The sequence below is a fragment of the Mastacembelus armatus genome, unplaced genomic scaffold, assembly GCF_900324485.2.
Source record: "Mastacembelus armatus unplaced genomic scaffold, fMasArm1.2, whole genome shotgun sequence".
NCBI classification, from domain to species: Eukaryota; Metazoa; Chordata; class Actinopteri; order Synbranchiformes; family Mastacembelidae; genus Mastacembelus; species Mastacembelus armatus.
In genome coordinates this window covers 1223664-1250739 of record NW_022872940.1, presented here as the reverse complement: position 1 = coordinate 1250739, position 27076 = coordinate 1223664, and the positions used below count along the sequence as shown (strand labels likewise).

Sequence of the window (27076 nt, the reverse complement as noted above, 5' to 3'; positions counted from 1 at the left end):
CTGGGACAATGAGCCATGAGCTGAACTCAGTGAGGTCACGTGGGCCTCAAATCCAGATGTGTCATGTTTGAGTTCTTTTCCATTTGCCAAGAAAAATGTGTGGTTGTCAAATGAAAGAATCATCCTGACTTGAATCAGGAAATCAGTGTGGATATCCAGCTCTACAGCTCAGCCCACTGAGGAAGAGAACCAGCTTTAGTTCTGGTCTGGGCACTACCTGTCAGCTCCAGCTCCCTGAGTTCACAATAGACCAGTATCAGCAGTCCAGTGCTGCCAAAGTACTTGTTGTACTGCAGGACGTGTGAGGAGCTGTGACTTCAGCCAGGTAGTTTGTTGCTTTGGCAGCAGGTGGTGCTGTTGAGGCTCAAACATCCAACACTGGGTTTTTGGCTCAGCTGCACTTCGACGACACACAGGGAGACGAACTGGGCTCAACAGTACTGTGCTCCAAGTGTACTGCACCAACAGAAGTATAATTAAACTGTACTGCAAATACATTAAAAGGATTGGAGTGTAATGTGAGTACTAACTATATATCACAGTTTATTTGCTATGTACTTCAAAGTGTACTGCAAATACACTAAAAAGCAGGCTAGAAGTATATAAGTTGTACCTGTAAGTTCAGTACCCAGTAAAGCTGCAGTACAACATTAAACCCAGATCAGAGTGGGTAGTGTACTCGTGTGTATAGTGGCTCCGGTAAAAACTCCAACAAAAGTAGGAACAATAACACAACTAACTGTTGACACTGGTCTCTGATCTCACCAGGGACTCACAATGGGACCAGGGTACATATTAGATATTCTAGAGGATCTGGGAGAAGATGAATTTAAAAAGTTCAAGTGGTTCCTGGAGCAGGAAGGCATCAGAAGGAGCCAGCTGGAGGGGGCAAGAAGACCTGACACTGTGAGGCTGATGGTGCAGAGATATGGACTTGATGGAGCTGTGGAGGAGACCAAGAAGGTGTTAGAGAAGATTCCCAGGAATGACCTGGTGCAAAGTCTTTCAGACATCAGCTCAGGACCAGAAGGTCAGTAACAGGAAGAGGAAAGGACAGTGTTGTTTTTTTTTAACAGAATTCAGGTTTTACCAGTTAGACTTTAATCCTGTCCAACAACCAGACAGTGTACTTGTTGAAATTCACTGAATTGGAATTTGCTTGAAAGTTCAGAAGGTTCATGTTCTGATCCAAGATGATATCATGTTAGTGATGAAAACATTACACTGGTGCTGTTCTAAGAGAAAATCCTGGTCTTGGCTGGTGTTTCATTTGGAGCAGGAAGACATGCAGTGTTGTCCACCTGAGTCTGAACATGTGGCCATTAAAAATGACACTAAACCAAATCCACATGAACGTAACTACGAAAATAACAGACACCCCCCTTTGTCTCTCACCAGGACCCCTCTGGTCTCAGACGTCTGAGGCTCACCCTCCTCAGGACCCTTCAGCAGCTCCTCACACTAAAGGTAAATCTGCTTGCTTTGAATCAGTGGAAGACACAGATCACATCCCTGGACAGATGGATCAGACATAAGGCTGTAATTACAGTCACATAGTAAAAAGAAGCTGCATCTGGAGACATGTGCACTAATGCTTTTATGTTCTTCCCCATCTATGTTTGGCTCAGTTGTGGTGGTTCCAGTACCAGAGCCACAGTCCATCACATACTATCAGGAGATGCTCCGGTCAAACCTCAAAGACAGGTTCATGTGTGCAACACAAGGATGGACAGAGAATAAGGATAAGCAGCGTCTGGATGAGATCTACACTGAACTGTACATCACAGCTGGAGCCTCCATACACATCAGTGAACAGCACAAGGTCAGGCAAGTTGAGATGGCAGGGAAGAAAACCGATACAGAGAAACCAGTGAAACCCAGTGACATGTTCAAACCTCCTCCTGAACAAGACAGACCCATAAAAACAGTGCTGACCAATGGGATCGCAGGAATTGGAAAAACATTCCTTGTGCACAAGTTTGTGTTGGACTGGGCTGAAGGACGAACCAATCAGGACGTGCATCTGCTTTTCCCCCTCACCTTCCATCACCTGAATCCACTGAAGGGAGACCAGTTCAGTCTGGCAGAGCTCCTGCATGAATGTATTAAGGAAACTGTTGGGATCGAGGAGGAGGCTCTGAATTTCATCTTTCAAAAGCTGCAGTCATCAGGAAACACCAACTATGACAAGAGTTTATTCAAGCTCCTGTTTATTTTGGATGGACTGGATGAGAGTCGCCTCCAGCTGAACTGTAGTACCAATAAAACTCAGAGACTTAAATTTAAAGTGACAGAGTCCACCTCAGTGGACGAACTGCTGACAAACCTCATCAGGGGCAAACTGCTTCCCTCTGCTCGTCTCTGGATAACCACCAGACCTGCAGCAGCCAATCAGGTCCACCCAGATTTTGTGGATATAGTGACAGAGGTCAGAGGGTTCACAGACCAACAGAAGGAGGAGTACTTCAGGAAGAGGTTCACAGATGAGGATGGGTCCAATAAAGTCATTTCCCACATCAAGAGCTCACGAAGCCTCCACATCATGTGTCACATCCCGGTCTTCTGCTGGATCACTACTACAGTTCTGGAGGATCTGTTGGAAACCAGAGAGGTGGAAGAGCTGCCCAAGACCCTGACTGAGATGTACGCAGAGTTCCTGTGGTTTCACATCAAACAGAGGGAAAAGAAATACTGTCTAAAAGGCTCAGAAAAGTCTTTTCAGGACATTAAGTCATTAGCAAAACTGGCATTTCAGCACCTGGAAGAAGGAAACCTGGTCTTTTATGAGAAAGACTTAAAAGAGAGTGGCATTGATGTCAGACAAGCTTCAGTGTACTCAGGAGTGTTAACAGAGATCTTTAAGGAGGAGAGGGGGAGGAAGAATAAAGACATGATGTTCAGCTTTGTTCATCTGAGTGTTCAGGAGTTTCTGGCTGCAGTCTACATGGTCCACTGTTACAACGACAGGGAGACACAGGTACTGGAGGAGTTCCTGGGGGGAAAGTACAATTTAATGAGGTAAAAAAAAGAAAAACAGACTTTTTCTGAGAAGATTAAAAGATTGTTTGGAAAAAAAAATCCTGATTTAACGGATGATAACATTAACACTGATTATTTCCCATTTTTGGATGACTTCCTTTTGGGAGCCATGGAGAAATCCCTAGACAGTGAAAATGGCCACATGGACCTGTTTATCTGCTTCCTTCATGGTCTCTGTCTGGAGTCCAACCAGAAAGTCTTAGGGGGCCTGCTGGGTTACACAGAGACCAGTCCAGGAACCGTCCAGAGAGCCATCAACAACCTGAAGAAGATGAGCAGAGATGATATCTCTCCTGACAGAAGCATCAACATCTTCCACTGTCTGATGGAGCTGAACGACCACTCAGTCCATCAGGAGATCCAAGAGTTCCTGAAGTCAGGGAACAGATCAGGGAAGAAACTCTCTGAGATCCAGTGCTCAGCTCTGGCCTACATGCTGCAGATGTCAGAGGAGGTTCTGGATGAGTTGGACCTGATGAAGTACAACACATCAGAAAAGGGACGACTGAGACTGATTCCAGCTGTGAGGAACTGCAGAAAGGCTAAGTAAGTCCAGATGTGCCCAAGTGAAAAAAATCTATTTTTGTATATTTTCTAAAAGTATATTGAGTATACTTTTGAAATACTTTGAAATACTTGAAGTTGTGTTAAAATGAAACCAGTAAAGTTGCTGGAAGCTGCACTATAAATTCAATTCAATTCAATTCAATTTTATTTGTATAGCGCCAAATCACAATACAAATCATCTCAAGGCACTTTACAAAAACTAAAACTAAAAACCCAACAATTCCCTTATGAGCAGCACTTGGCGACAGTGGAGAGGAAAAAACTCCCTTTAACGGAAGAAAAAAACCTCCAGCAGAACCGGGCTCAGTTTGGGTGGCCATCTGCCTCGACCGGTTGGGGTGAGTGGATAGAGCAGAGGGAAAAGAACAGCAACAATAAACAACAAATGCAGGTTGGTGGGGCCAGTAACTGCACATCAGCAATATACAGCTCCAGGACCAGGGACACCTGCAGAAGGTACAGAGAGAACAGAGAGAGAGGGAGAGAGCACAAACTAGGTGAGAGAGAGAGCACAAGGTTAGTAACATTCAATGGTGGAATATACATGAGGTGGGAGAGAAGAGAGGGGAGGGGAAGGGAAAGGGGGGGTTAGGGTAGGGGAGCTCAGTGCACCGATGGTCCTCGGGCAGTCTAGGCCTATAGCAGCATAACTAAGGGATGGTTCAGGATTGCCTGAAGCCAGCCCTAACTATATGCTTTGTCAAAGAGGAAGGTTTTAAGTCTAGCCTTAAAAGTACAGAGAGTGTCTGCCTCCTGAACCCAGTCTGAGAGCTGGTTCCATAGGAGAGGAGCTTGATAACTAAAGGCTCTGCCTCCCATTCTGCTTTTGGAAACTCTGGGAACCACAAGTAGACCTGCACTCTGAGAGCGAAGTGGTCTATTGGGATAATATGGTACTATGAGGTCTTTGAGGTATGAAGGAGCTTGATTATGAAGGGATTTGTATGTGAGAAGAAGGATTTTAAATTCTATTCTGTATTTTACAGGGAGCCAATGAAGAGAAGCCAATATAGGAGAAATATGATCTCTCTTGCAAGTTCCTGTCAGGACTCTGGCTGCGGCATTCTGGATTAATTGGAGGCTTTTTATGGAGATATTGGGACATCCAGATAGTAATGAGTTACAGTAATCTAGCCTTGAGGAAACAAATGCATGGACTAGTTTTTATGCATCATTTTGAGACAGGATGTTCCTAATTTTATAAATGTTGCGCAGGTGAAAGAATGCAGTTCTAGAGATTTGTTTTATGTGTGAGTTAAAGGACATGTCCTGGTCAAAAATAACTCCAAGGTTTTTTACAGTAGTGCTAGAGGCCAGGGTTATGCCATCTAGAGTAGCTATAATTTGAGAAAAGTTATTTCTGAGATTTTTTGGCCCAAATATAATAACTTCTGTTTTCTCTGAATTTAAAAGTAGAAAGTTACTGGTCATCCAGGCCTTTATGTCAGTTAGACAGGCTTGAAGTCTGGTTAACTGGTTTGTGTTAACAGGTTTAATTGATAGATACAACTGAGTGTCATCTGCATAGCAGTGGTAATTAATAGAGTGCTTCCTAATGACATATCCTAAAGGAAGCATGTACAGGGTGAACAGAATCGGTCCTATCACGGAGCCTTGTGGAACTCCATAACTAACTTTTGTTCGTGTGGAAGGTTCATCATGGACATGAACAAACTGGAATCTGTCCGATAAATAGGATTGGAACCACTTTAACGCTGTTCCTCTGATACCAATCACATGCTCCAGTCTCTGTAATAAGATGTTGTGGTCAATGGTGTCGAATGCTGCACTAAGGTCTAGGAGGACAAGTATTGAAACAAGTCCATTATCTGAGGCTAAGAGAAGATCGTTGGTAACTTTCAACAGTGCTGTTTCTGTACTATGATGTGCTCTAAATCCTGATTGGAAATCTTCAAATAGTTCATTCCTGTGTAAGTGGTCTGATAGCTGCTTAGCAACAGCTTTTTCTAGGATTTTAGAAATAAATGGCAGGTTGGATATTGGTCTATAATTAGCCAAGACTCCTGGATCAAGACTAGGCTTTTTGAGTAAAGGTTTGATTACTGCAGTCTTAAAGGCCTGTGGTACGTGGCCTGATACTAGAGATAAATTTACCAAGTCTAATAAAGATGAGTTCATTAATGACAGGGTGTCTTTAACCAGTCTAGTCGGGATGGGGTCTAAGAGACATGTTGATGATTTCGATGAAGCAACTACTGATGTAAATTCAGAGAGATCTATGGGAAAGAAGCAGTCTAAACATAACTGAGGTCCTACATATGATTCAAGAGCTACTGTAGTAGAAGATTCATTTATTGCAGGTATAGGAAGTGTTGGGTAAATTCTTTAACAAATAGACTCAGAGGACGAACTTCGGTAAGATTATATAGAAGTTTTACTTGCAAGGAGTAACAGTCACACAGCACCTTGGTACAGCATGAGGATCACTGGCCCTTAGCTGGGCAGCACATCATTTTAATACTATGATACAAACAGTCATGTGATAGAAGAAGAAAGAGGAGGCAGGGTGGGATTGTTTCCACTGATTCAGTTTCCCATGAAACTGCAAAACATCTGGGTTTCGATACTAAGTGTCTTATCAGAAAGTGAAGGTCAGAACAGACTGACCTTAGGAAGAGGCAGGAGGTAACAGGCCCTACTCAAAAGTGTTTTTGACTTACATTAAAGTAAAGCAGATTAATAAACTTGAGGGTAACATTTTAATTTCTCTAACAGGAAGCATCTGCTGAATTTTATCTCTAATAGTTGTGATTTTATTTGTAAAGAAACTCATAAATTCATCACTGCTGAGAGCTAAGGGAACACTGGGCTCAACAGAGCTGTGACTTTTTGTCAGCCTGGCTACAGTGCTGAAAAGAAACCTGGGATTGTTCTTATTTTCCTCTATTAGTGATGAATAGTATGCAGTTCTGGCTTTACGGAGAGCTTTTTTATATGTTAGTAGACTGTTTTTCCAGGCTAGAAAAATTTCCTCTAAGTTTGTGGAACGCCACTTCCTTTCCAGCCTTCGTGATGCCTGCTTTAAGGTACGAATATGTAAATTATACCATGGGGCTAGTCTTCTCTGAATCACTAACTTCTTTTTCAGAGGGGCTACAGAATCAAGCGTTTCACGCAGTGAGGTTACAGCGCTGTCAACAACATGATCAATTTGGTAGGGAGTAGGATTAAGGCAGCTGCCCTCCACTATGTTTATACTTGGCATAGATGTAAATAAAGATGGAATCATTTTCTTAAATTTATTAACAGCGTTGTCGGATAAACATCTGCTGTAGTGGAATTTTCTTCCAAACGCTGCATGATCCATCATTTTAAATTCAAAAGTTATTAAAGAATGATCTGACAAAACAGGATTTGGGGGAAAAATTATTAGATGTTCAATTTCGATGCCATAGGTCAGAACAAGATCAAGGGTGTGATTGAAACAGTGGGTGGATTTATTAACGTTTTGAATGAAACCAATTGAATCTAATATAGAATTAAATGCAATGCTGAGGCTGTTATTTTCAACATCTACATGAATGTTAAAATCTCCCACTATAATGACTTTATCTGATCTAAGCACTAGATCAGTCAGGAAGTCTGGGAATTCAGTTAAAAACTCTGAGTAAGGGACAGGTGGACGGTACAAAATGACAAGTAGAACTGGTTTTTGTGTTTTCCAGTTTGGATGTGAGAGACTAAGAGTGAGGCTCTCAAATGAGTTATAACTGTTCTGAGGATGAAAGTTTAATAAGTTTGAGTGGAAGATTGCAGCTACTCCTCCACCTCGACCTGTGCTTCGAGGAACATGATAATTTTTATGACTGAGGGGGGTTGATTCATTCAGACTGACATATTCATCCTGCTGTAACCAGGTTTCAGTAAGATAAAGTAGGTCAATTTGGTGATCAGTTATCAAATCATTTACTAACAGAGATTTAGATGAAAGAGACCTGATATTTAATAGTCCACATTTGACAGTTCTGTTTTTCTGTTCAATAAGAGGAGTGGTCTTAATTTTTATTAAGTTTTTATGAATAACTCCTCTTCTGTTAACTTCTGATTTGTTTGATTTATATGTTCGAGGGGCAGACACAGTCTCTATGTGGTTTGAGGGGGGCGGCGGCTCTAAGGAAACTGCAGAGAGGCGTTTTAGACTGAGTCTCTGCGTCCCGGTCCCCACCCTGGATTGTCAGGCTTTAGGTCGGCTAATAAACTCGGCCAAATTCCTAGAGATGAGAGCTGCACCATTCAAAGTGGGATGGATGCCGTCTCTCGCTACCAGACCGGGTTTTCCCCAGAAAGTGGCCCAATTGTCTATGAAGCCCACATCGTTTGTTTCAAATCTGCTAATCTCTAAATGTCTAAATCTGCTTTAGTACATGAAAAACCTATTTTTCACATATTATTGGGTACTTTTGCTGCCCAAAATACTACACTACTGTTAAAATATACATGAAACATTTGAATTTGACTTGTTGCAAATGTCAAAAATCTATAGTGACATTAAACTGACAGTGTATTACTAATAGACTTTGAGCCAAAGTAAATGTACTTGAAATATACTCTGAACTCATTTGAACTATGTATGAAATACAATAGAATGAGGTTTGAAATGTGAAAAAAGTATGCAAAGTATATTTTTCAAAGTATTTGAGTATTTGTTGTGAAAATGAGCCACTGACTTTGTGTTAAATTGCAACCAAGTTGAACATATTGTATTAAAAGACACAATGATATTGGATTGATATTCCTAGTAAATATAAGTCCACTATAAGCATCATTGTGTGTTTAATAAATACACCAACAATGCCCTCTGAATGGATTCTCCAAACACTGAGTCTGAAATGTAGATATTTTATTTAGATTCTAATCAAATGATGTTGGACTAAACGCACTACTTCCTGTTAGCATGTTCTCAAATGCTCTTATTTTGAAAAGCCCAGTGCACTTTGAAGACGTTCTAAAAGGATTGAAAATAATCTGAACTCCTACACAAAGTCCAAAACCCGTCAGTCCAACAAATATTGATTTGAACTCTAACACTATTAAATCCAGCCATTTAAGGGCTTTGGAACAAAACAAGTCATTCAAGGTAACAACAATAACAATAAACAGGAACAACAGTTTGTGTTTTCTAGTAGTGAGGTCAAAGTATTATTTGGCTGCACCACTATGGGACTAACATGGATTTTAGTGATCTTCAGGATTCTGCATAGTTCTCCGAAGAATTCTGTCCAAACATCCAAAATACATGAAGTAAACATGTAGTATGAAAGAGTATTTTGAAGTGAAACTTTGTCCACAGGAATTAGACCACTTCCAAGAGTCCACTTTCCCACAGCCAGGAACACATACATTGTGTACTTTAAACAAGTCTACTGAAATAGAGCTCAAGTTAAATGGAGGCATAGTATTATATTTGGAAGAGAATGAGACAATTTGAAGTAAAAACACAAACCATGAACAGACTTTTGGAAAATATCACTAAATATACTTCAAAATCTGTTGAAAGTAAAGTGCACTTTGAAGAAATCTGCTAATGACTAATGAAGTAATGAGATCATTTCAATATACTTTGCAAACATTTACCTTGAATCTGCTTTTTTTGTCTCAGTAATTCTTTGACTAATCTTGTACTTTGGAGACTCACCAAAAATGTACTTTTACTACGTTTCAACACAAGCACAAATACACTTGGTAAAATGTGTGAACACACTTTATCTGCTAAAAGTAGAATTGAAGTCTGAAACAATAGATTGATTTTTCACTTGGGTGATCATCACCATAATGTTCCTCTTGTTTATTGTGATAATGACAGCAGCAGGATTTTGTCCCAGATGTTCTTGAGCTGTTCCAAATGGTGTCAGTCCAAAAGCTGCAGATGTTCCTGTTGTTTTTTTCTCTCTGTCCAGTGAATGAACACAGTTCTTCTTTTTCTTTCCAATGGTTTTTCCATGGGACACATTTTTCTTCTGTTTCTCTTCACACACTGATGTTTTTCTGCCACATGTGGACAAATGTCCAACATTGGAATAAACAGGGACAGGCCTGTTGTGGAAGTTCCAAAGGAACTGAGTTTTCTTTGCTTCCTGTCCAAGATGAAAGCAGAACAAAGATGAAGCGTGTGCAGTGTGACAGAGAGTGAGAAGAATTCTTATTTCATGTCCAACCCACTGAGAGAAGATCAGCTGAACCACTGATGTGAAGACACAACAGGACATGTCCCTGTTTGACATCAAGTGATTCAACTCAATATATTGTCTCTGTCATAATAACAGCTTTTCTAATGTATGTGTCCTCACAGACTTTCTGACTGTCGACTCTCTGAGACTCACTGTGAAGTCGTGGCCTCAGCTCTGAAGTCCAACCCCTCCCATCTGATAGAACTGGACCTCAGCTACAACTGGGGCCTGCAGGATCCAGGAGTGCAGCAGCTGTGTGGTGGACTGCAGAGTCCACACTGTAGACTGGAGACTCTGAGGTCAGTTGACTGACTGTTCCTATTGTAGATCTTAGATGTTGAATCCACAACTAAAGCTCCTGTGAATGTTGGTTGTTCCATTCAGTGTTTTCATTGTTCTTCTATTCTCAGCAGACTAAGAATGATTCCTTCAGTTTCACTTCATTTCACTGAGCTGTCTTCAATGTGTGTTCACTCATATTGAATAGTCATATTAATAATGATGTGTTTCTTTCAATAGAAGCTTTGAAGAACAGTGTCCCAAAAATGTCATCTGTCAGGAAGTTGTTCTGAATCCTTTGTGTTTCTAAACAAACTGTGGAAACAGTCCAAAGCTGAAACTGTTTCAACTGAAACTGTCCAGTGTTTGTCCAAGTTCTGATCCCAACAATATGTCAATATTGGACCAAACTAATATCTGACATCCTCCTGAGAGCCAGAAGGAAAAAGGTTGGAATATTTCCATTTTGGAATAGAAGTGAAGACTTTGGGACGTGAGAAACAAAGTCCTATTTCTTTTTGGGGAAGAACACGTCCCTGTAGTGGACATTGGGTCTTGCTTTGTCCCAAAAACCACACAATAACCATCAGTTTGCTGATGATAATGTTGGATTTTCTCTGCATTTCTATCAGATTTTTCTCACTTGATGAAACTCAGAGAAAACATATGACACAGTCAGTTGTCAACAATCTATGAATGGGATTCCAAAGCTTGTGTTTAGTGGCCAATGACACAGTGGGGATCAGTCCCAACACAAGGACATGATCTGGTCTGTGCATTGGGACTGGGCCATTAGAAAGCAGTTGTCAGCCTGTTGTCATTACCAAGGCCTCAAATCCTGATGCTGTGTGAAGAAGCTTTGAGTAGTTTTTGTTCCTGAACTGAAGCCAGCAGCTTTTGGTCCTGACACTGTCCACCCAGTTTGTTCCCTGATCCACTACTCCCTTTGTGAAGAACAAATCCACAGTGTCTCTATAAAGTTGATCCCATAGAAATGAAAGCACATGTGGAGCACAGAGACACACAGATGAAATCATGTGTCCAGGTGGTTGAGCTGTGTTTAGTGTCTGAGCTGCTGCTTCTGCTGCTGCTTTACCTCTGTGCTGTGCTGAGGCTGCAGCCAATAAAGCCAGAGAAGAAGATGCAGAGAGGGAAGAGACAGGAGACAGGAGAGCCTGGGGGAGCTTCCTTGGCTCAGATAGAATAAGGAGGAACAATTCAATGCATTGTTTTGCTGCACTTTGGAACTGGGTCAACAAACTTTAAGCAGGAAACTTTAAAGCTGCACAGTGACAGTATGAGCCATCAACTAGATTGATTCTGCTGTTGGCTGGAAAGCAGCTTCTCTTCCCATGTGCTGCAACAATATCATGATATAGTCAGACTGTTATTACTATTATTCTGACTGTTCTCATATTATTCTTCTCATTATTATCATTCTACATTTCCCTTCAGGGATTAATCAAGTTGATCTCATCTCATTATTCTAATGAAAAGAAGAAGAATTGTCATCATCACCATCCTCATTGTCATCAACATCAGTGTCACATTGGATCTCCTTCTTTGCTTCTTCATTCAGGTTGAGGAGCTGCAGTTTGTCAGAGACCAGCTGTGGTTATCTGGTCTCAGCTCTGAAGTCCAACCCCTCCCATCTGAGACACCTGGACCTGAGTCTGAACAACCTTCAGGATCCAGATGTGCAGCAGCTGTGTGATCTTGTCCAGAGTCCAGACTGTAGACTGGAGACTCTGAGGTCAGTAGAGGGCTGGAGTCAGTCCATGGTGCTTTCAGCAGGACTGGACTAAACCCAGCTTTATTTCTTAATTTCATTTATTTCACAAATCCATTAAAACAGATAAATACAATCATGTTGTCCATCGTCCCCAGAAGCCAGATCTTGTAAATAGGGGCCGAGACAGCATGAACCTCGTTCTAACCTAAAATATTGTGTAATGTCCTAAAATTCCTCAATCACTCAAACATCACAAATGACAAATAACATCCAGACATATAGACACTTGGCACCTGAAAAATAAACCATGACATTATAATGAAAATACCATAAGAACAACAAGTGATGCCACTTGACTTAGTTTTCAGATCAACAGGTTTAGGAATCAGTGTATGTTTGAAGCAACTTTCCCTTTAAGCTCTTTTTACAGCTGGACAGGGATGAAGATGCTTTAATGTTGTTTTCAAGCTTGTTCCAGATCTGTGGCCTCTACAGGTCACACTCAGACTTGAACATTGGACTTTGTGTTTCTTTCCCCTTAAGATGTGTTTATTTCTAGGAGTTTGTCCATGTGAAGGAGAAGTGATAAGATCACACAGTCTGACATTGAGTTCATAAACTACATTGTACTTCAAGCATTGTGGGAAAAGTTGGTCTCAGTAAGTTTCATCAGTTTATTGTCCTAAAAAAGAAGGTCAGAGGGGACATTTATCTTAGTCCATGATATGACATGTAAGACTTTCTGTAATTTAGATCATAGATAGATCATTTCTAAGATCAGATCACTTGGATATGTATCAGACCATATAACATTACAGCAGTTTAAGTGGGGCGTAAATGGAGATTTTTGCTCTTTATTGCTTTAGGTACCAGCCCACAAAGCAGGGAAAGATTAAAACAACAGACTAGTGGCTCCAAAATATCATCCATGATGGGTTTTATCAGTTTACTACAGATGGTGTCCAGGCCTTCTGGAGCTTTTCATGCTCATAATGATTTTAGTAATTCCCTTGAAGGCAGTGCTGGTAATTTGTGCTGCTCTACAGGCTTAAGAGTTTTGAGAGATTCTCCCCAATGGGGACGAAATAATTGTTAGAATCATAATTCAAAGTATTTCCTGTATTTGCTGCATCACTGGTGTCAGGTAGCTCAGTGGTTTAATGATCCCAGCCAAAGACTTTATTGATGAGTGCAGTGTCAGTGCTGTGATGGGGCCTAGGACCTGACTGAAGATCATCAAAGCAGTTGTTTAGCAGGAGAAAGTCAGGAAGTTGTTGGTAAACAACTTTTTCAAGGACTTTGCCTAAAAACAGCAGGTTTGATATGGGCCGGTAGTTGTTCAGGACTGTGGCATCAGGACTGGTCTCCTTCAGGAGAGGCTTGATGACAGCAGGTTTCAAGGCCCTTGGAAAAGTTCCAGACTGTAGTGAGTTATTAACTAACTACGTGAGTTGTGGTAACAAACTGCTTAGTGCTGATTTCAGAAATCTGAACAAAAATGAACTCAGACTGGAGATGGTCTCTTCAACTGTTTTGTCGCTGACAGGTGTAAAGTGTGTCAGTTCTACCAAGTGTCTCCTGGATGGCTGCAGAGTTGGGATCTGTGTTGGGCAGTTTATTGCAGGTTTAATACCCTGAACCTTGTCATTAAGAATAAAGCCAACTCATTGATTTAGATGTTGAAATTAGTGACATTAAGGTTTGTGATCATTTCAGTTCAGTCTGATCTAATTCTAGCAGTGAACAGTTTAATCCATAATGTGAAGGAATGAATCCAAACTACAGCCTGTGATGAACTGAGGAGAAATCTGATGGGATTGTCAGCAGGGACTGGACAGAACACACACGTTGCAGATCCATGATGTGTGGTGGTGCAGTGTATTGTCTGGAGCTAGTTGAGGGTTTGATGACTCCTTGTATGTGGACGCCTGCTGAGAGAAGGAGGAAATAAAAAGGAGGAAAAGAGAATCTGATTATTTATTTACTCTCCTTCTAACTGAGGTTTGTTCCAACAGGTTTGGCTTCAGGGGGGAAACAGTGACTCAATGTTCCAAAGACAAATCCTGTGAGTAACATTGAAACATTGTCTTCATCTAATTTTTAAAGTCTGATTTTACAAAGTGTTTTTGCTCATTTCATTGTCAAATCTTCCTAAATTGTGTTTTTGTCTTGGCTCAGGAAAACACCTGCGCCCAAAGAACTACAGGCTGTGTTTGATTTGAGGTTCCTGCAGATCCTTCCAAGTCTCAACAGGTCTTGAAATTCCAAATCTGTGGAGAATCACTTGAATCTGGGAACTGAACACCCCGAAGAGAACAGAAATGGACAGAGTTCCAGACAGATCACCAATCACATGGTGTTCTGCACAATGAAGGACAAACCAGATGGATTCTAAGATTCTTTTCCACCACTGCAAACAAGCTGCTGTTAGACTGTTCTAATGTTTGATTCTTTAATTCAGCTCATGTCTCTGATCAGTTCTCCCTCTGTTTCCCCCTGTGGAAATATTGGAAATAGCTGAATAAATCTTCCAAAGACAACTGACTGGTATCATTGATGTTATTTCACACAGTAAATACGTCACTGGATCAGGAGAACTCTCCCTCAGATTGTAGACTGATTTCATGTATTACTCATTAACTGACTGGTTGATCCACCAAAAAAGGATCTGGTGCCCCAAATTATTAAGATGCTTTATGATCTTCATGATTCATAAACTAGACATAATGAACCTTCATGTTCAATACATGTATATATTTCAATTCACTACACCGCTGAAACGTGATGCCTGGAAAATGCAATTTTCCAGATATTTGGCTCAGGAAAGAAGATTAGAAAGAAAGTCTGGCCAGAGATCCGAAGGACCATCACTTGTCCAGGTCCAGAGCCTGTTGTAAACCTGTCAAAGTGGAGGGAGAAGCAGCTGGATCTACACACAAGACGGCACTTGGGGAATCGGAAGCAGGTCGATCCATAGAAATGTTGATTGAATGTTGGCTGCCAGCTGTTTTTAGCTCTTATTGAAATGTGAGTCCCGAAGGCTGTTGAGTTGATGTGGAGACATTTGCACCATCGGGGAGTCCAAGATGGCGTCCTGCTAACTGGACTTTGGCTGAGCTCAGCTGACAAACTTTTATCCTGGCATATATTTCATTCTTTCAAGTTATATTCACGGAAAATGATCTACATCTACCTCTGAGACTCAAACAGGAAGTCGACCGCTGATAGAAGGAGAGATATGTCGCGCATTTCACAGCACTTGGTCAAGATGGACGTCCATACCCAGCAAACATGCCCTTTTGGGGCCCCTGTGGGGCCACTGTGGGAAAATAAAATGTGCCCAGTTAGGGCAGCCCGGTGTGGGCCCCGTTACCAGAGTGAAATGTGGGGCACATGCAGGGAACCCAGTGGGCCCCACAGTCAACGCACACCCATTAACCTGCAGTGGCCCCACCTGAGCCCCACATTTCACATGTGGCTGCACCATGTGCAGATTTTTTGCCCTGCATGTTTTCTGAGACCATCCTCTCATGCTCAGAGTATATCCACAGTATGCACGGACCTTACTGGTCTATGTGCAGTTGGGAAACTGTGAGCATGTCCATTCTAGCCCAGACACTTGAAAATAATAATATAATAATAGGAAATAAATGTAATGATGTGTTTCACTAGAAGTTGATCTACAGAAGATTAGGAACAGTGACAACATTAAATGAACTGCTGAAGTCTACATTTTAAAAACACAGCTCTATAAAATGTTGACATGTATGGAAAGGAAAACTAAAATAAGGAATGGATCATAGAATGCACATACTGTGTGCTGCATGCCCACAGTTACTATACAGTACTGTTGGTACAGGACAGACTGACCTAAACTGGATCCACAACATTAAAATCACTGTGTATGCAGAATTACTGCAGTTGTTGAAAGTAGTACCAAACTAGAAAGAGTAATGTGTTTTGAATAGTTACATTTAATCAATGAAAAGTGAATATCTGAAGGAAATCAATTCTTTTCTAAAGAACAATAAAGAACACAATAACAAATCTAAACATCAAATCTATCAGTCTATTTTTTTCTCTCCTCTTCTTCCACCATCTCTGTCCCTGGCATTGCGGAGCCACACCTTGATTGCAGTCTCCCTGCTTTTTGTAACAGCATCTAAGCAAGAAATAAGATAATGGAGATAAAAAAACCAAAGGTCGTACAAAATATAGTCGTCACAGGGGCACAAGGGTTATGGGATGAAAGAGAAGATGACATCCAACTAAATTATAATGTTCCTACTGTTGATTGCAACTGTGTCATTCTCTTATGTAGCTCCAACTCAATGTGCAATATCATGGTCTTGAATTTTTCTCCACTTGGAAAACTGCGTAGTTCCACTCTATACATTTGAATCTATACGTCCATAAACATCATATAAACATAGCAGCTAGTTCTGCCATATAATATGTTCCACATGTCCAGGCAATATGTAGTTGGCTGTACATGTGGCTATGGAAGATTCAGCCCTGATTAGTTTATTAACAGGAGTGCATTGCAGGATGGTCATTGGTGTTTGCTGTGGCCATGAATGAGGTGAGTAGGATCACTACATCTTCCTGTTACCACCTGAAAAACATTGCTAGAATAAAAGGTTTTCTGTCTAAACAAGATGCAGAAAAACTTGTTCATGCATTTATCTTCAGTAGCTCAGATTATTGGAATGGCTGTTTACAGGTCTTAGCAAAAAGTCAATCAGGTAGCTGCAGCTAATCCAGAATAATGCTGCCAGAGTCCTTCCAAACACCAGGAAACTGGACCATATCACACCAGTTCTCAGACCACTACACTGGCTTCCTGTGAGTCAAAGGATAGATTTTAAAATCTTATTGCTAGTTTATAAAGCACTAAATGGTTGTGGATCAAAATATATTCAAGATGTATTAGTTCCCTGTCAGGTTTCCAGACCCCTCCGGTCATCTGGGACAGGTCTACTTGTGTGTTCCCAGAACCAGAACCAAGCAATTCAATTCAATTCAATTCAATTTTATTTGTATAGCGCCAAATCACAATACATATCATCTCAAGGCACTTTACAAAAACTAAAACTAAAAACCCAACAATTCCCTTATGAGCAGCACTTGGTGACAGTGGAGAGGAAAAGCTCCCCTTAACGGAAGAAAAAACCTCCAGCAGAACCGGGCTCAGTTTGGGCGGCCATCTGCCTCGACCGGTTGGAGTGAGTGGATAGAGCAGAGAGAAAAGAACAGCAACAATAAACAACAAATAGACACTGCAAGTTGGTGGGACCAGTAACTGCACATCAGCAATATACAGCTCCAGGACCAGGGACACCTGCAGAAGGTACAGAGAGAACAGAGAGAGAGAGAGGGAGAGAGCACAAACTAGGGGAGAGAGAGAGCACAAGGTTAGTAACATTCAATGGTGGAATATACATGTGAGGGGGGAGGAGAGAAGAGAGGGGAGGGGAAGGGAAAGGGGGGCGGGGGGTTAGGGTAGGGGAGCTCAGTGCACCAATGTTCCTCGGGCAGTCTAGGCCTATAGCAGCATAACTGAGGGATGGTTCAGGGTTGCCTGAGGCCAGCCCTAACTATATGCTTTGTCAAAGAGGAAGTGTTAGGATCAAAAGTCTAAATTGTTTATCATAGAATTTACTCACTGCTATAAGTAAATGTACATGTGATCTTGTTGAGTAATTGAACTTTTGACTGCTTTGAATGTTGACAGCTCAACACATGTCAGTTGTGCATATGTTGTAAGAATGTATGCGTTTAGGAAGTGAAACAGACCCGCTCAGGGGCAAGGAACTTGTGACACCAAGTGCCCCCCTGCTTGAACTTCATGAATCTATAGGGACAAAAGCCAGTTTCCTTGTTTCTAAAGCGAACGTGATATATGTTAAAGGTCTTCTGTGCAACTATTGTGTAACCTTGTTTGCTATAAATAAAGAAGTCTGTGTGAAGCTCGGGGCTGCAGCCACAAACCCAAGAAGAGACGTCTTCTTGCAGCCACGAGCTGATCCCAGCCTGAAAAGATGCAACGTGTCTCTTGTTAAATGTTTGAGTAGAACCAACATTTATTGGTGTTTCCGCCCGGTTTCCAATACGGCATCAACGGTGAAGAGGAGGACAGCGAGGACAGGACGCTGAAATCTGCGCAGTCAGCCTCGCAGGAGGTTGAAGAAAACCCTTCCTCGTGAATTCGACGGGAGGTCGGCTGTTTCTCTCCAACGTTGGTCCTCTCCATCGTTTCTGCTTGACGGAAGCCGAGCCAGAAGACACGTACATCTGAGCTGGGGTAAGCTGCGTGGTTGGGGGTCCGGGACCCCATACAGTGTCAGGGACACTAGAAAGCAGCTGCAAGAGTTCGTCAGGGACGAACCCTATGTCTGGGACATAGAAGTGTCAGGGACACTTAAATAGGAAAAGCGCTATTCGTCTGGGACGAAAAGAAAGTATCAGGGATACTGAAACACGTGTGAGTGAATGAGAATGTGTGACTGATGGTAGTTGACGGACTATTGTCGGCTGAGTAGAACAGTGTCACTACCTATTTAAACTGTGTGTTATTTGTTGGGCACAAGTAAAAATTGAAAAGTTGAGTGTGGTGGACGGCTGTATCCGCAGGTAATTAGTATCTGTAGAAGCTTGATACAGTGGACGATCCCCGCGCTGTTGTGACTGATCGTTTGCTTGTGCCAAAAGTTGCAACTATGGGAAAGGGAAACAGTAAACCCCAATTGGCTGGGGATTCTAAATTCATGAACACTTACTCCCCTGGATCCGCAAGGTATTTAGGGGAATGGGAGAAGAAGTATGAGTTTCCAGGAAAATTGGAAACCTGCGCATGCGATAAATTGGTAACTCAGTTAAAAGCAGAAGTGGCTATAGCAGAACCTAAGAAAATTGATAAGTTTAAACTTCAGCTTATTGAAGCAGTAAAGTGGCAGGAACAAGCCGAGAAGCGCAGACAGAAAAGGAAAGATAAGAAATCCCTCATAGCAGCGCTCCAAGAGGACCCTGCTGATTTTGTTGGGAGGCCACTAGCACTTATCCAGCAGGAGGAGGATAAGAAAAAGAAGCCTAAGCCAGCCCAAGGGGAATTGGCGGCCCGAGGGCCACAGGTGACTGCAGCACCAAAGGCCAAGCCGGAGGCGACGGAACCGCAGTCTCAAGGTTCGTCTACAGGCTCTGCTCCCCCTCTTCCTCCTCCACCTCTCCCGTTCGGGTTTGGTTGGCTGAGTCCTTCCCATTTGCGGTCGGGAAAGCAGTATGGCCCTTACGGTGAGGTACAGACAGAGCTGTCAGCCATGGTCAAACGAGATGAGCCATGGGGACCACGACCTGATCCCCCACCGTGGCCACCAACGGACCCGACTAGCATTTTTCCTGCAATTGAGGTACCTAATCCTCATTTTGGAGTAAGTGGAGATAACAAACCTCTCCTCTTAGTTAGACGCCCATGGTCATGTAAAGAGTTAGAAGATACAGTTAAAGGCCTGGGTGACCCCCTGGCTAATGTCCGCCAGTGGATTGTTAATCTTCAGCAGTTGAGACAAACATATAATTTAGATGGACAGGAAATTGACTCAGTATGTAGGAAAGCTTTGGGTCATAGGTATGGGGGAGTCAGAGGCAGTTATACAGGAACTGATCTGAATGGGTCTCCCTTAGCACCTAGGTCACGGGAGCTTACAGGAGAAGTAGAGGAGCTGATGGAGAGGGTAGAGAAAAAGTTTGTAAAACCTCCTGATTACCAGGCCATTGCCCAGTGCAAGCAGAAAGAAGGAGAGGATGTACAGGATTATAGGGGAAGGCTAGAGGAAGTGTTTAAAGCAAATAGTGGTCTGGATCATGATGATGATTCTAAGAGTGCCTATCAGCAACAATTAAAACAGGCTTTATTAAGTGGCTTCCTCCCCTCCATCACTCACCATATCCGAAAGTTAAATATTAATACACCCACAGATGGAGTGACTCAAATAATGAATTATGCACAGCATGCCCAAGACTTACAGAAACATAAATCAGAACAGCAATCAAAAGCCGCAGTCTTTGCCCTGTTGGATGTGATGTCAGAAGAGAGAAAGGGAGGATTCAGAGAGCAAGGCCTGGGGGGTTTTAGAGGTAGAGGACGAGGAAGAGGAAGAGGTAGAGGAAGGTACGGAAGGTTCAGAGACGATGTTTGTTACAATTGTGGGCGTCCAGGACACTTTGCAAGAGAATGCCGAGAGCGCAATCCTGCTGAATATGAAAAGCCCCCCCCACACAATCCGCGAGCATGACTGCCAGTAGCTTCCTGGACGCCCGACAAGGATAGGGGAAGTGAGGATGAGTTGTTAGACTTGAAAGAGATTGTTGATACATATTTTAGTTCAGAAGAAAACAAGGTAATGCCCATTAGAATGCTAAAAATTAACGGAGGAAAAATAGAGTTTTTGTGTGATACAGGAGCAGATAGAACAGTTTTGAGAGATAAAATTCCTGGAGTGACAAAAGGTGATAGGAATATTTTGTAAAATCAGCAAATGGACAAGTCACCCCTTGCAGGTTTTCCCAAAGTTTTGTGATTGAGGATGAGGCATCTGGCTTTCAGGAAAAGGCAATGGCAGTTTTGTGTCCTAACTGTCTGGTGAATTTATTGGGCAGAGATTTGTTGAGCAAATTAAAAATTTCCCTGGTGCCTACTACAAATGGGATGGCAGCCATAGGCCCGGGGGAGGAAATCCCCTCTTATGTAGTGCTGAAACAAGGGGCACCACATTACTGGTGGTCCCTAGATCTGCCCATGCCTGACCCTGGGCGCACAGGAGAGCAACTCCTGCGCTTGCTGCCTGATCCTCAACCACCACACTCAGAAAGCCTCCCCCCAGAGCAGATGCATGTCACTCTCTATTATAAACACACTCCAGGGCCAGATTTTGATTATGTGCAGAAGTTTGAGAAGTTAGGGCCACAGAGGATAACGCTTAAGACCCTTTATACTGATAGGAAAGGGCAGGCAGTCTGCTCTGTCAGTCTTCCTCCAGAAGCTAAGCGTCTCTTGAAGGGATGGTCACCTAATCCTCATTTGTCAGTGTCAAAGACGAATGACATGCATTGGGAGGAGTTAAAACAGTTTTTGAATAAAGCTGAGAGTATTTGTGATTGGCATGAAGAAGAAGGAGGCTGGTTTAGTGATAATGTGGGAAACTGTTTTTACAAAACTTTGAATTGGGTTGTCACGGCCACTCCCCGTACTCATATGGGGGAGGATGACCGAGAATGAGTGTTACTTCTGGAAGAGGTGGATCCCTGTTTGGCTGAGGTGCCTGACAGTTTCTGGTCTCGAAGCAAAACTGATGTAGGCCTAATGACCACTGCTCCAGAAGTTACTATCAAACCTAAATCTGATTATAGACCTAGGATAAAGCAGTATCCCCTTAAACCAGACGCCCTTCAGGGAATCAGGCCTGTGGTACAAGAGATGCTTGATGCAGGGATCCTGGTGAGAGCACCAGAGGCTCAGTGTAACACCCCTATATTCCCAGTGAAAAAGGCTGATGGGAGGAGTTGGAGGATGATTCAGGACTTAAGGGAAGTAAATAAGGCAGTTGAGAGTAGGGCCCCGTGTGTCCCAGATCCTCATACTTTGTTGAACCATATTAAACCTGAAATGAAGTGGTTCACGGTTGTGGATCTTAGTGATGCTTTTTTCTCAATCCCTGTACATCCAGACTCACAGGGATGGTTTGGGTTCACCTTTGAGGGAAAGAAACTCACCTACACCAGGTTGCCACAGGGTTATGTTGATAGCCCTACTATATTTGCATCAGAATTGGGAAATTGCTTATCTACATTCCATGTGCCTTCACATAGCCAAATTTTGACCTATGTGGACAATATTTTAATTACATCAGACACTCAGCAACACAACAAGGACACAGCAATAGCACTGTTTAAACATCTGGAAAGAACAGGCAACAAAGCATCTCCAGAAAAACTACAGCGGGCTGCTTCTGAAGTTGTATTCCTGGGTCATAAGCTAACACCAGAAGGCCGAGCCCTGACTGAATCCAGGAAAGCAGCTGTTCAACAAGCCTGTAAGCCTATCACTAAGCAGCAGATGATGCAATTCTTAGGGCTGTGTAACTACTGTCGACAGTGGATTCCAGATTATGCTCAGGTAACACAACCATTGTTGGACCTGATTTATGAAACACCGATGGCCATGAAGCAGGAAATACAGTGGACTCCAGAAGGCGAGAAGGCTTTCTGTGAATTAAAAGAGCAGTTAGTGACCACACCTGTCTTGAGTCTCCCAGATTATAGTAAACCCTTTGTTCAAACTGTAGATTGTAAGGGGAGGTTCATGACCTCAGTGCTAACTCAGTTGTCAGGAGGAAAGCAGAAGCCAGTAGCCTATTACTCTAAGAGGCTAGATCCTGTGACTTGTGCTTTGCCTGCCTGTGTTAGAGCTGTGTGCGCCGCTGCAATGGCGATAGAAGCCTCAGCGGAAATAGTACTTTTCCATCAACTCACACTGCTAGTCCCACACTCGGTTGACTTACTTCTGACAGAAACTAAAAAGTCATTTTTGTCACCAGCCAGACATCTGTCAGTTATGGCGCTCCTAATGTCCCAGCCACATTTGACTATAAAAAGATGCTCTACACTCAATCCATCTACATTATTGCCCACAGCTGAGGAAGGCACACCACACTGTTGTATCACAAACACTGAGGAGATGTGTAAACCTCGTAGTGATTTGAAGAATGTAGCCTTAGCTGAAGGGGAAGTGTGGTTTGTAGACGGTTCTTGTTTTAAGAATGATAAGGGAGAAAACATGTGTGGTTTCGCTGTGGTGTCTCAACAGGAAGTCTGTGTTGCAGGTCAGCTCCCTTCTCATTTCTCTGCACAAGCAGCGGAAATAGTTGCCTTAACACAAGCCTGTCAGTTAGCAGAAGGGAAAAGTGTCACTATTTATACAGACAGTCAGTACGCTTTCTCCACATTGCACTTCTTTGCTGCACAGTGGGCCCGAAGGGGCATGAAGACGGCCAGTGGGCAATCAGTAAAGCACTCTATGCTGTTGCTAGACCTCCTTGCAGCAATTCAGTTGCCGGCCAAAGTGGCAGTTTGTAAATGTGCAGCGCACACGCGGGGAGCAGATACTATTTCATTGGGTAATGCCAAAGCTGATGCTACTGCTAAGGCAGCAGCCCAAGGCCAGTTTGGCAAATGCAACTTGTACCTCCTTGCACACATCAATCAACCTATTGATACTGAAGTTCTTTGTGATATGCAAAAGCGTGCCCCGCCTGCTGAGCAACAGCTGTGGCTCAAAGAAGGGGCCATGATAGAGCAGGATCTTTTTAAGGTAAAAGATAAACTCTGCCGGCCTAGAAGTCTCTTTCATACCGCAGCTATTTTGACGCATGGGCCCTGCCATGTGTCAACAGGAGGGATGGTATATGCAGTGGAAAAGTATTTCTATGCACCAGGTTTTAATAGCTACTCAAAACATTTTTGTAAATCCTGTTTGACTTGTTGTAAGCATAACTCACAGGGAAACCTCAGACCAAAGAGAGGGAGATTCCCTAATCCGGACTATCCATTCCAAGTTATTCACATGGATTTTATAGAGTTGTCACAATGTCAGACATACAAGTATTGTCTTGTTTTGATAGATGCATACTCTAAGTGGGTTGAGATTGTGCCCAGCAAAAGTGCTGATGCACTGACAGTGGCTAAAGCTCTGTGTAAAAACATTATTCCGGATCATGAAATCCCACAGCGAGTCTGCAGTGATAATGGTCCACATTTTGTGAATGAAGTAGTTACACAGATGTCTAAGCACCTGGGTTTTGAGCTGAAGAACCACTGTTCATACCATCCCCAAAGTGCAGGCCTGGTAGAAAGAACTAATAGCACTATAAAAATCAGACTGAGGAAAACTATGGAGCAAACGGGAAGAACATGGGTGGAATGTCTCCCTCTGGTAAAACTGTACATGAGGGTCACGCCAACAGACAAAGGCCTGACCCCGTTTGAAATCCTTTATGGAAGATCTTTTACACTTCCCATTTGTGAGAATGTGTGTGAAAAGCCTCAAGGAGAAACTACTCTAGCTGAATGGATGAGTAAGATGTTGCAGACTAGAGAAGTTATGAGTGCAAATAATCTGCCAAGAGATGTTTTGTCTCCACAGGTGCAGAGAGTTAAGCCTGGTGACCAAGTCCTGATAAAGGTCATCAAAAGGAAGGCCTGGTCCACTCCCAAGTGGGAGGGGCCCTATACAGTGATCCTGACCACTCCCACTGCAGTAAAGATCCAGGAGAGACCTACGTGGATTCACCAGAGCCACTGTAAAGTATTACAGCCTTTGGGAGCCGAGTAAGGTGGAAGTCAGCTGGTATCAAAACCCTTGGCTGCCGAAGAGACCATCTGATCCTTACTCCCAGCTATGGCTCTCCACTGGCTGATTTTGTGCCTAGGGGCAGCAAGTACTCTCTGTCCTGTTAACACAAAAGTCATTAATAACACCACATGTTCCACGCAGCTGGAGCAGACCCTTGGTTCACTCTTACCATCTGTGCTGAAAATCGTACTACTACTAGTATTTTAGAAGGATGGACCCATGAGGGAGTCGTACAGCGGTGCTGTAGGCTGGTTGGGAATTTTTCCCTTTTTGAAGGTTTTCGCCCAACCTCCATTACCTAACACCATCTCATTTGACGTTTATGACGTTGAATATGGGAAATCCCTTAGGGAAACATATACAACTGATGTATTGAGCGTCAAACAGGAGGGAATGTTAGGATCAAAAGTCTAAATTGTTTATCATAGAATTTACTCACTGCTATAAGTAAATGTACATGTGATCTTGTTGAGTAATTGAACTTTTGACTGCTTTGAATGTTGACCGCCCAACACATGTCAGTTGTGCATATGTTGTAAGAATGTATGCGTTTAGGAAGTGAAACAGACCCGCTCAGGGGCAAGGAACTTGTGACACCAAGTGCCCCCCTGTTTGAACTTCATGAATCTATAGGGACAAAAGCCAGTTTCCTTGTTTCTAAAGCGAACATGATATATGTTAAAGGTCTTCTGTGCAACTATTGTGTAACCTTGTTTGCTATAAATAAAGAAGTCTGTGTGAAGCTCGGGGCTGCAGCCACAAACCCAAGAAGAGACGTCTTCTTGCAGCCACGAGCTGATCCCAGCCTGAAAAGATGCAACGTGTCTCTTGTTAAATGTTTGAGTAGAACCAACAGGAAGGTTTTAAGTCTAGCCTTAAAAGTACAGAGTGTGGCTGCCTCCTGAACCCAGACTGGGAGCTGGTTCCACAGGAGAGGAGCTTGATAGCTAAAGGCTCTGCCTCCCAGTCTGCTTTTGGAAACTCTGGGAACCACAAGTAGACCTGCACTCTGAGAGCGAAGTGGTCTATCGGGATAATATGGTACTATGAGGTCTTTAAGGTATGAAGGAGCTTGATCATGAAGGGATTTGTATGTGAGAAGAAGGATTTTAAATTCTATTCTATATTTTACAGAGAGCCAATGAAGAGAAGCCAATATAGGAGAAATATGATCTTTATTGCTAGTTCCTGTCAGGACCCCTGCTGCAGCATTCTGGATTAATTGGAGGCGTTTTATGGAGATATTGGGACATCCAGATAGTAATGAGTTACAGTAATCTAGCCTTGAGGTAACAAATGCATGGACTAGTTTTTATGCATCATTTTGAGACAGGATGTTCCTAATTTTGGAAATGTTGCACAGGTGAAAGATTTGTTTTATGTGCGAGTTAAAGGACATGTCCTGGTCAAAAATAACTCCAAGGTTTTTCACAGTAGTGCTGCCAGGGCTATATCTAAAGTAGCTATAATTTTAGAAACGTTATTTCTGAGGTTTTTAGGCCCAAATACAATGACTTCTGTTTTCTCTGAGTTTAAAAGTAAAAAGTTACTGGTCATCCAGGCCTTTATGTCAGTTAGACAGGCTTGAAGTCTGGTTAACTGGTTTGTGTTAACAGGTTTAATAGATAGATACAACTGAGTGTCATCTGCATAGCAGTGGTAATTAATAGAGTGCTTCCTAATGACATAGCCTAAAGGAAGCATGTACAGGGTGAACAGAATCGGTCCTAGCACGGAGCCTTGTGGAACTCCATAACTAACTTTTGTTCGAGTGGAAAGTTCATCATGGACATGAACAAACTGGAATCTGTCCGATAAATAGGATTGGAACCACTTTAACGCTGTTCCTCTGATACCAGTCACATGCTCCAGTCTCTGTAATAAGATGTTGTGGTCAATGGTGTTGAATGCTGGACTAAGGTCTAGGAGGACAAGTATTGAAACAAGTCCATTATCTGAGGCTAAGAGAAGATCGTTGGTAACTTTCAACAGTCCTGTTTCTGTACTATGATGTGCTCTAAATCCTGATTGGAAATCTTCAAATAGTTCATTCCTGTGTAAGTGGTCTGATAGCTGCTTAGCAACAGCTTTTTCTGGGATTTTAGAAATAAATGGCAGGTTGGATATTGGTCTATAATTAGCCAAGACTCCTGGATCAAGACTAGGCTTTTTGAGTAAAGGTTTGATTACTGCAGTCTTAAAGGCCTGCGGTACGTAGCCTGATACTAGAGATAAATTTACCAAGTCTAATAAAGATGAGTTCATTAATGGCAGGGTGTCTTTAAGCAGTCTAGTCGGGATGGGGTCTAAGAGACACGTTGACGATTTCGATGAAGCAACTACTGATGTAAATTCAGAGAGATCTATAGGAGAGAAGCAGTCTAAACATAACTGAGGTCCTACAGATGATTCAAGAGCTACTGTAGTAAAAGATTCATTTATTGCAGGTATAGGAAGCATCTGCTGAATTTTATCTCTAATAGTTGTGATTTTATTTGTAAAGAAACTCATAAATTCATCACTGCTGAGAGCTAAGGGAACACTGGGCTCAACAGAGCTGTGACTTTTTGGGGGGCCACAGAATCAAGCGTTTCATGCAGTGAGGTTACAGCGCTGTCAACAACATGATCAATTTGGTAGGGAGTGGGATTGAAGCAGCTGCCCTCCACTATGTTTATACTTGGCATAGATGTAAATAAAGATGGAATCATTTTCTTAAATTTATTAACAGCGTTGTCAGATAAACATCTGCTGTAGTGGATTTTCTTCCAAACGCTGCATGATCCATCATTTTAAATTCAAAAGTTATTAAAGAATGATCTGACAAAACAGGATTTGGGGGAAAAACTATTAGATGTTCAATTT

General features: G+C 42.4%; 1 protein-coding gene and 1 long non-coding RNA gene across 2 annotated transcripts; both read left to right on the top strand.

Annotated features, from left to right (window-relative positions):
- The first annotated feature begins 731 nt into the window (after positions 1 to 731).
- Positions 732 to 3053, top strand: LOC113143892 (NACHT, LRR and PYD domains-containing protein 3-like). Its single transcript, XM_026329514.1, has 3 exons — positions 732 to 1030; positions 1399 to 1467; positions 1629 to 3053. Exons 1-3 carry the CDS (start codon positions 778 to 780, stop codon positions 3020 to 3022), a joined length of 1716 nt encoding a protein of 571 aa, XP_026185299.1. The 5' UTR covers positions 732 to 777; the 3' UTR covers positions 3023 to 3053.
- Positions 3054 to 3559: 506 nt separating this feature from the next.
- Positions 3560 to 14331, top strand: LOC113143914 (uncharacterized). Its single transcript, XR_003297097.1, has 4 exons — positions 3560 to 3585; positions 9917 to 10093; positions 13821 to 13870; positions 13984 to 14331. It is a non-coding gene; the product is annotated as an uncharacterized LOC113143914 (long non-coding RNA).
- The last annotated feature ends 12745 nt before the right edge of the window (positions 14332 to 27076 follow it).

Coding starts and splice junctions, on each gene's coding strand:
- LOC113143892 (XM_026329514.1), top strand. CDS start 778: ATGGGACCAGGGTACATATTAGATATTCTAGAGGATCTGGGAGAAGAT. Junction 1,031..1,398: donor CATCAGCTCAGGACCAGAAG/GTCAGTAACAGG, acceptor GTCTCTCACCAG/GACCCCTCTGGTCTCAGACG. Junction 1,468..1,628: donor AGCAGCTCCTCACACTAAAG/GTAAATCTGCTT, acceptor TGTTTGGCTCAG/TTGTGGTGGTTCCAGTACCA.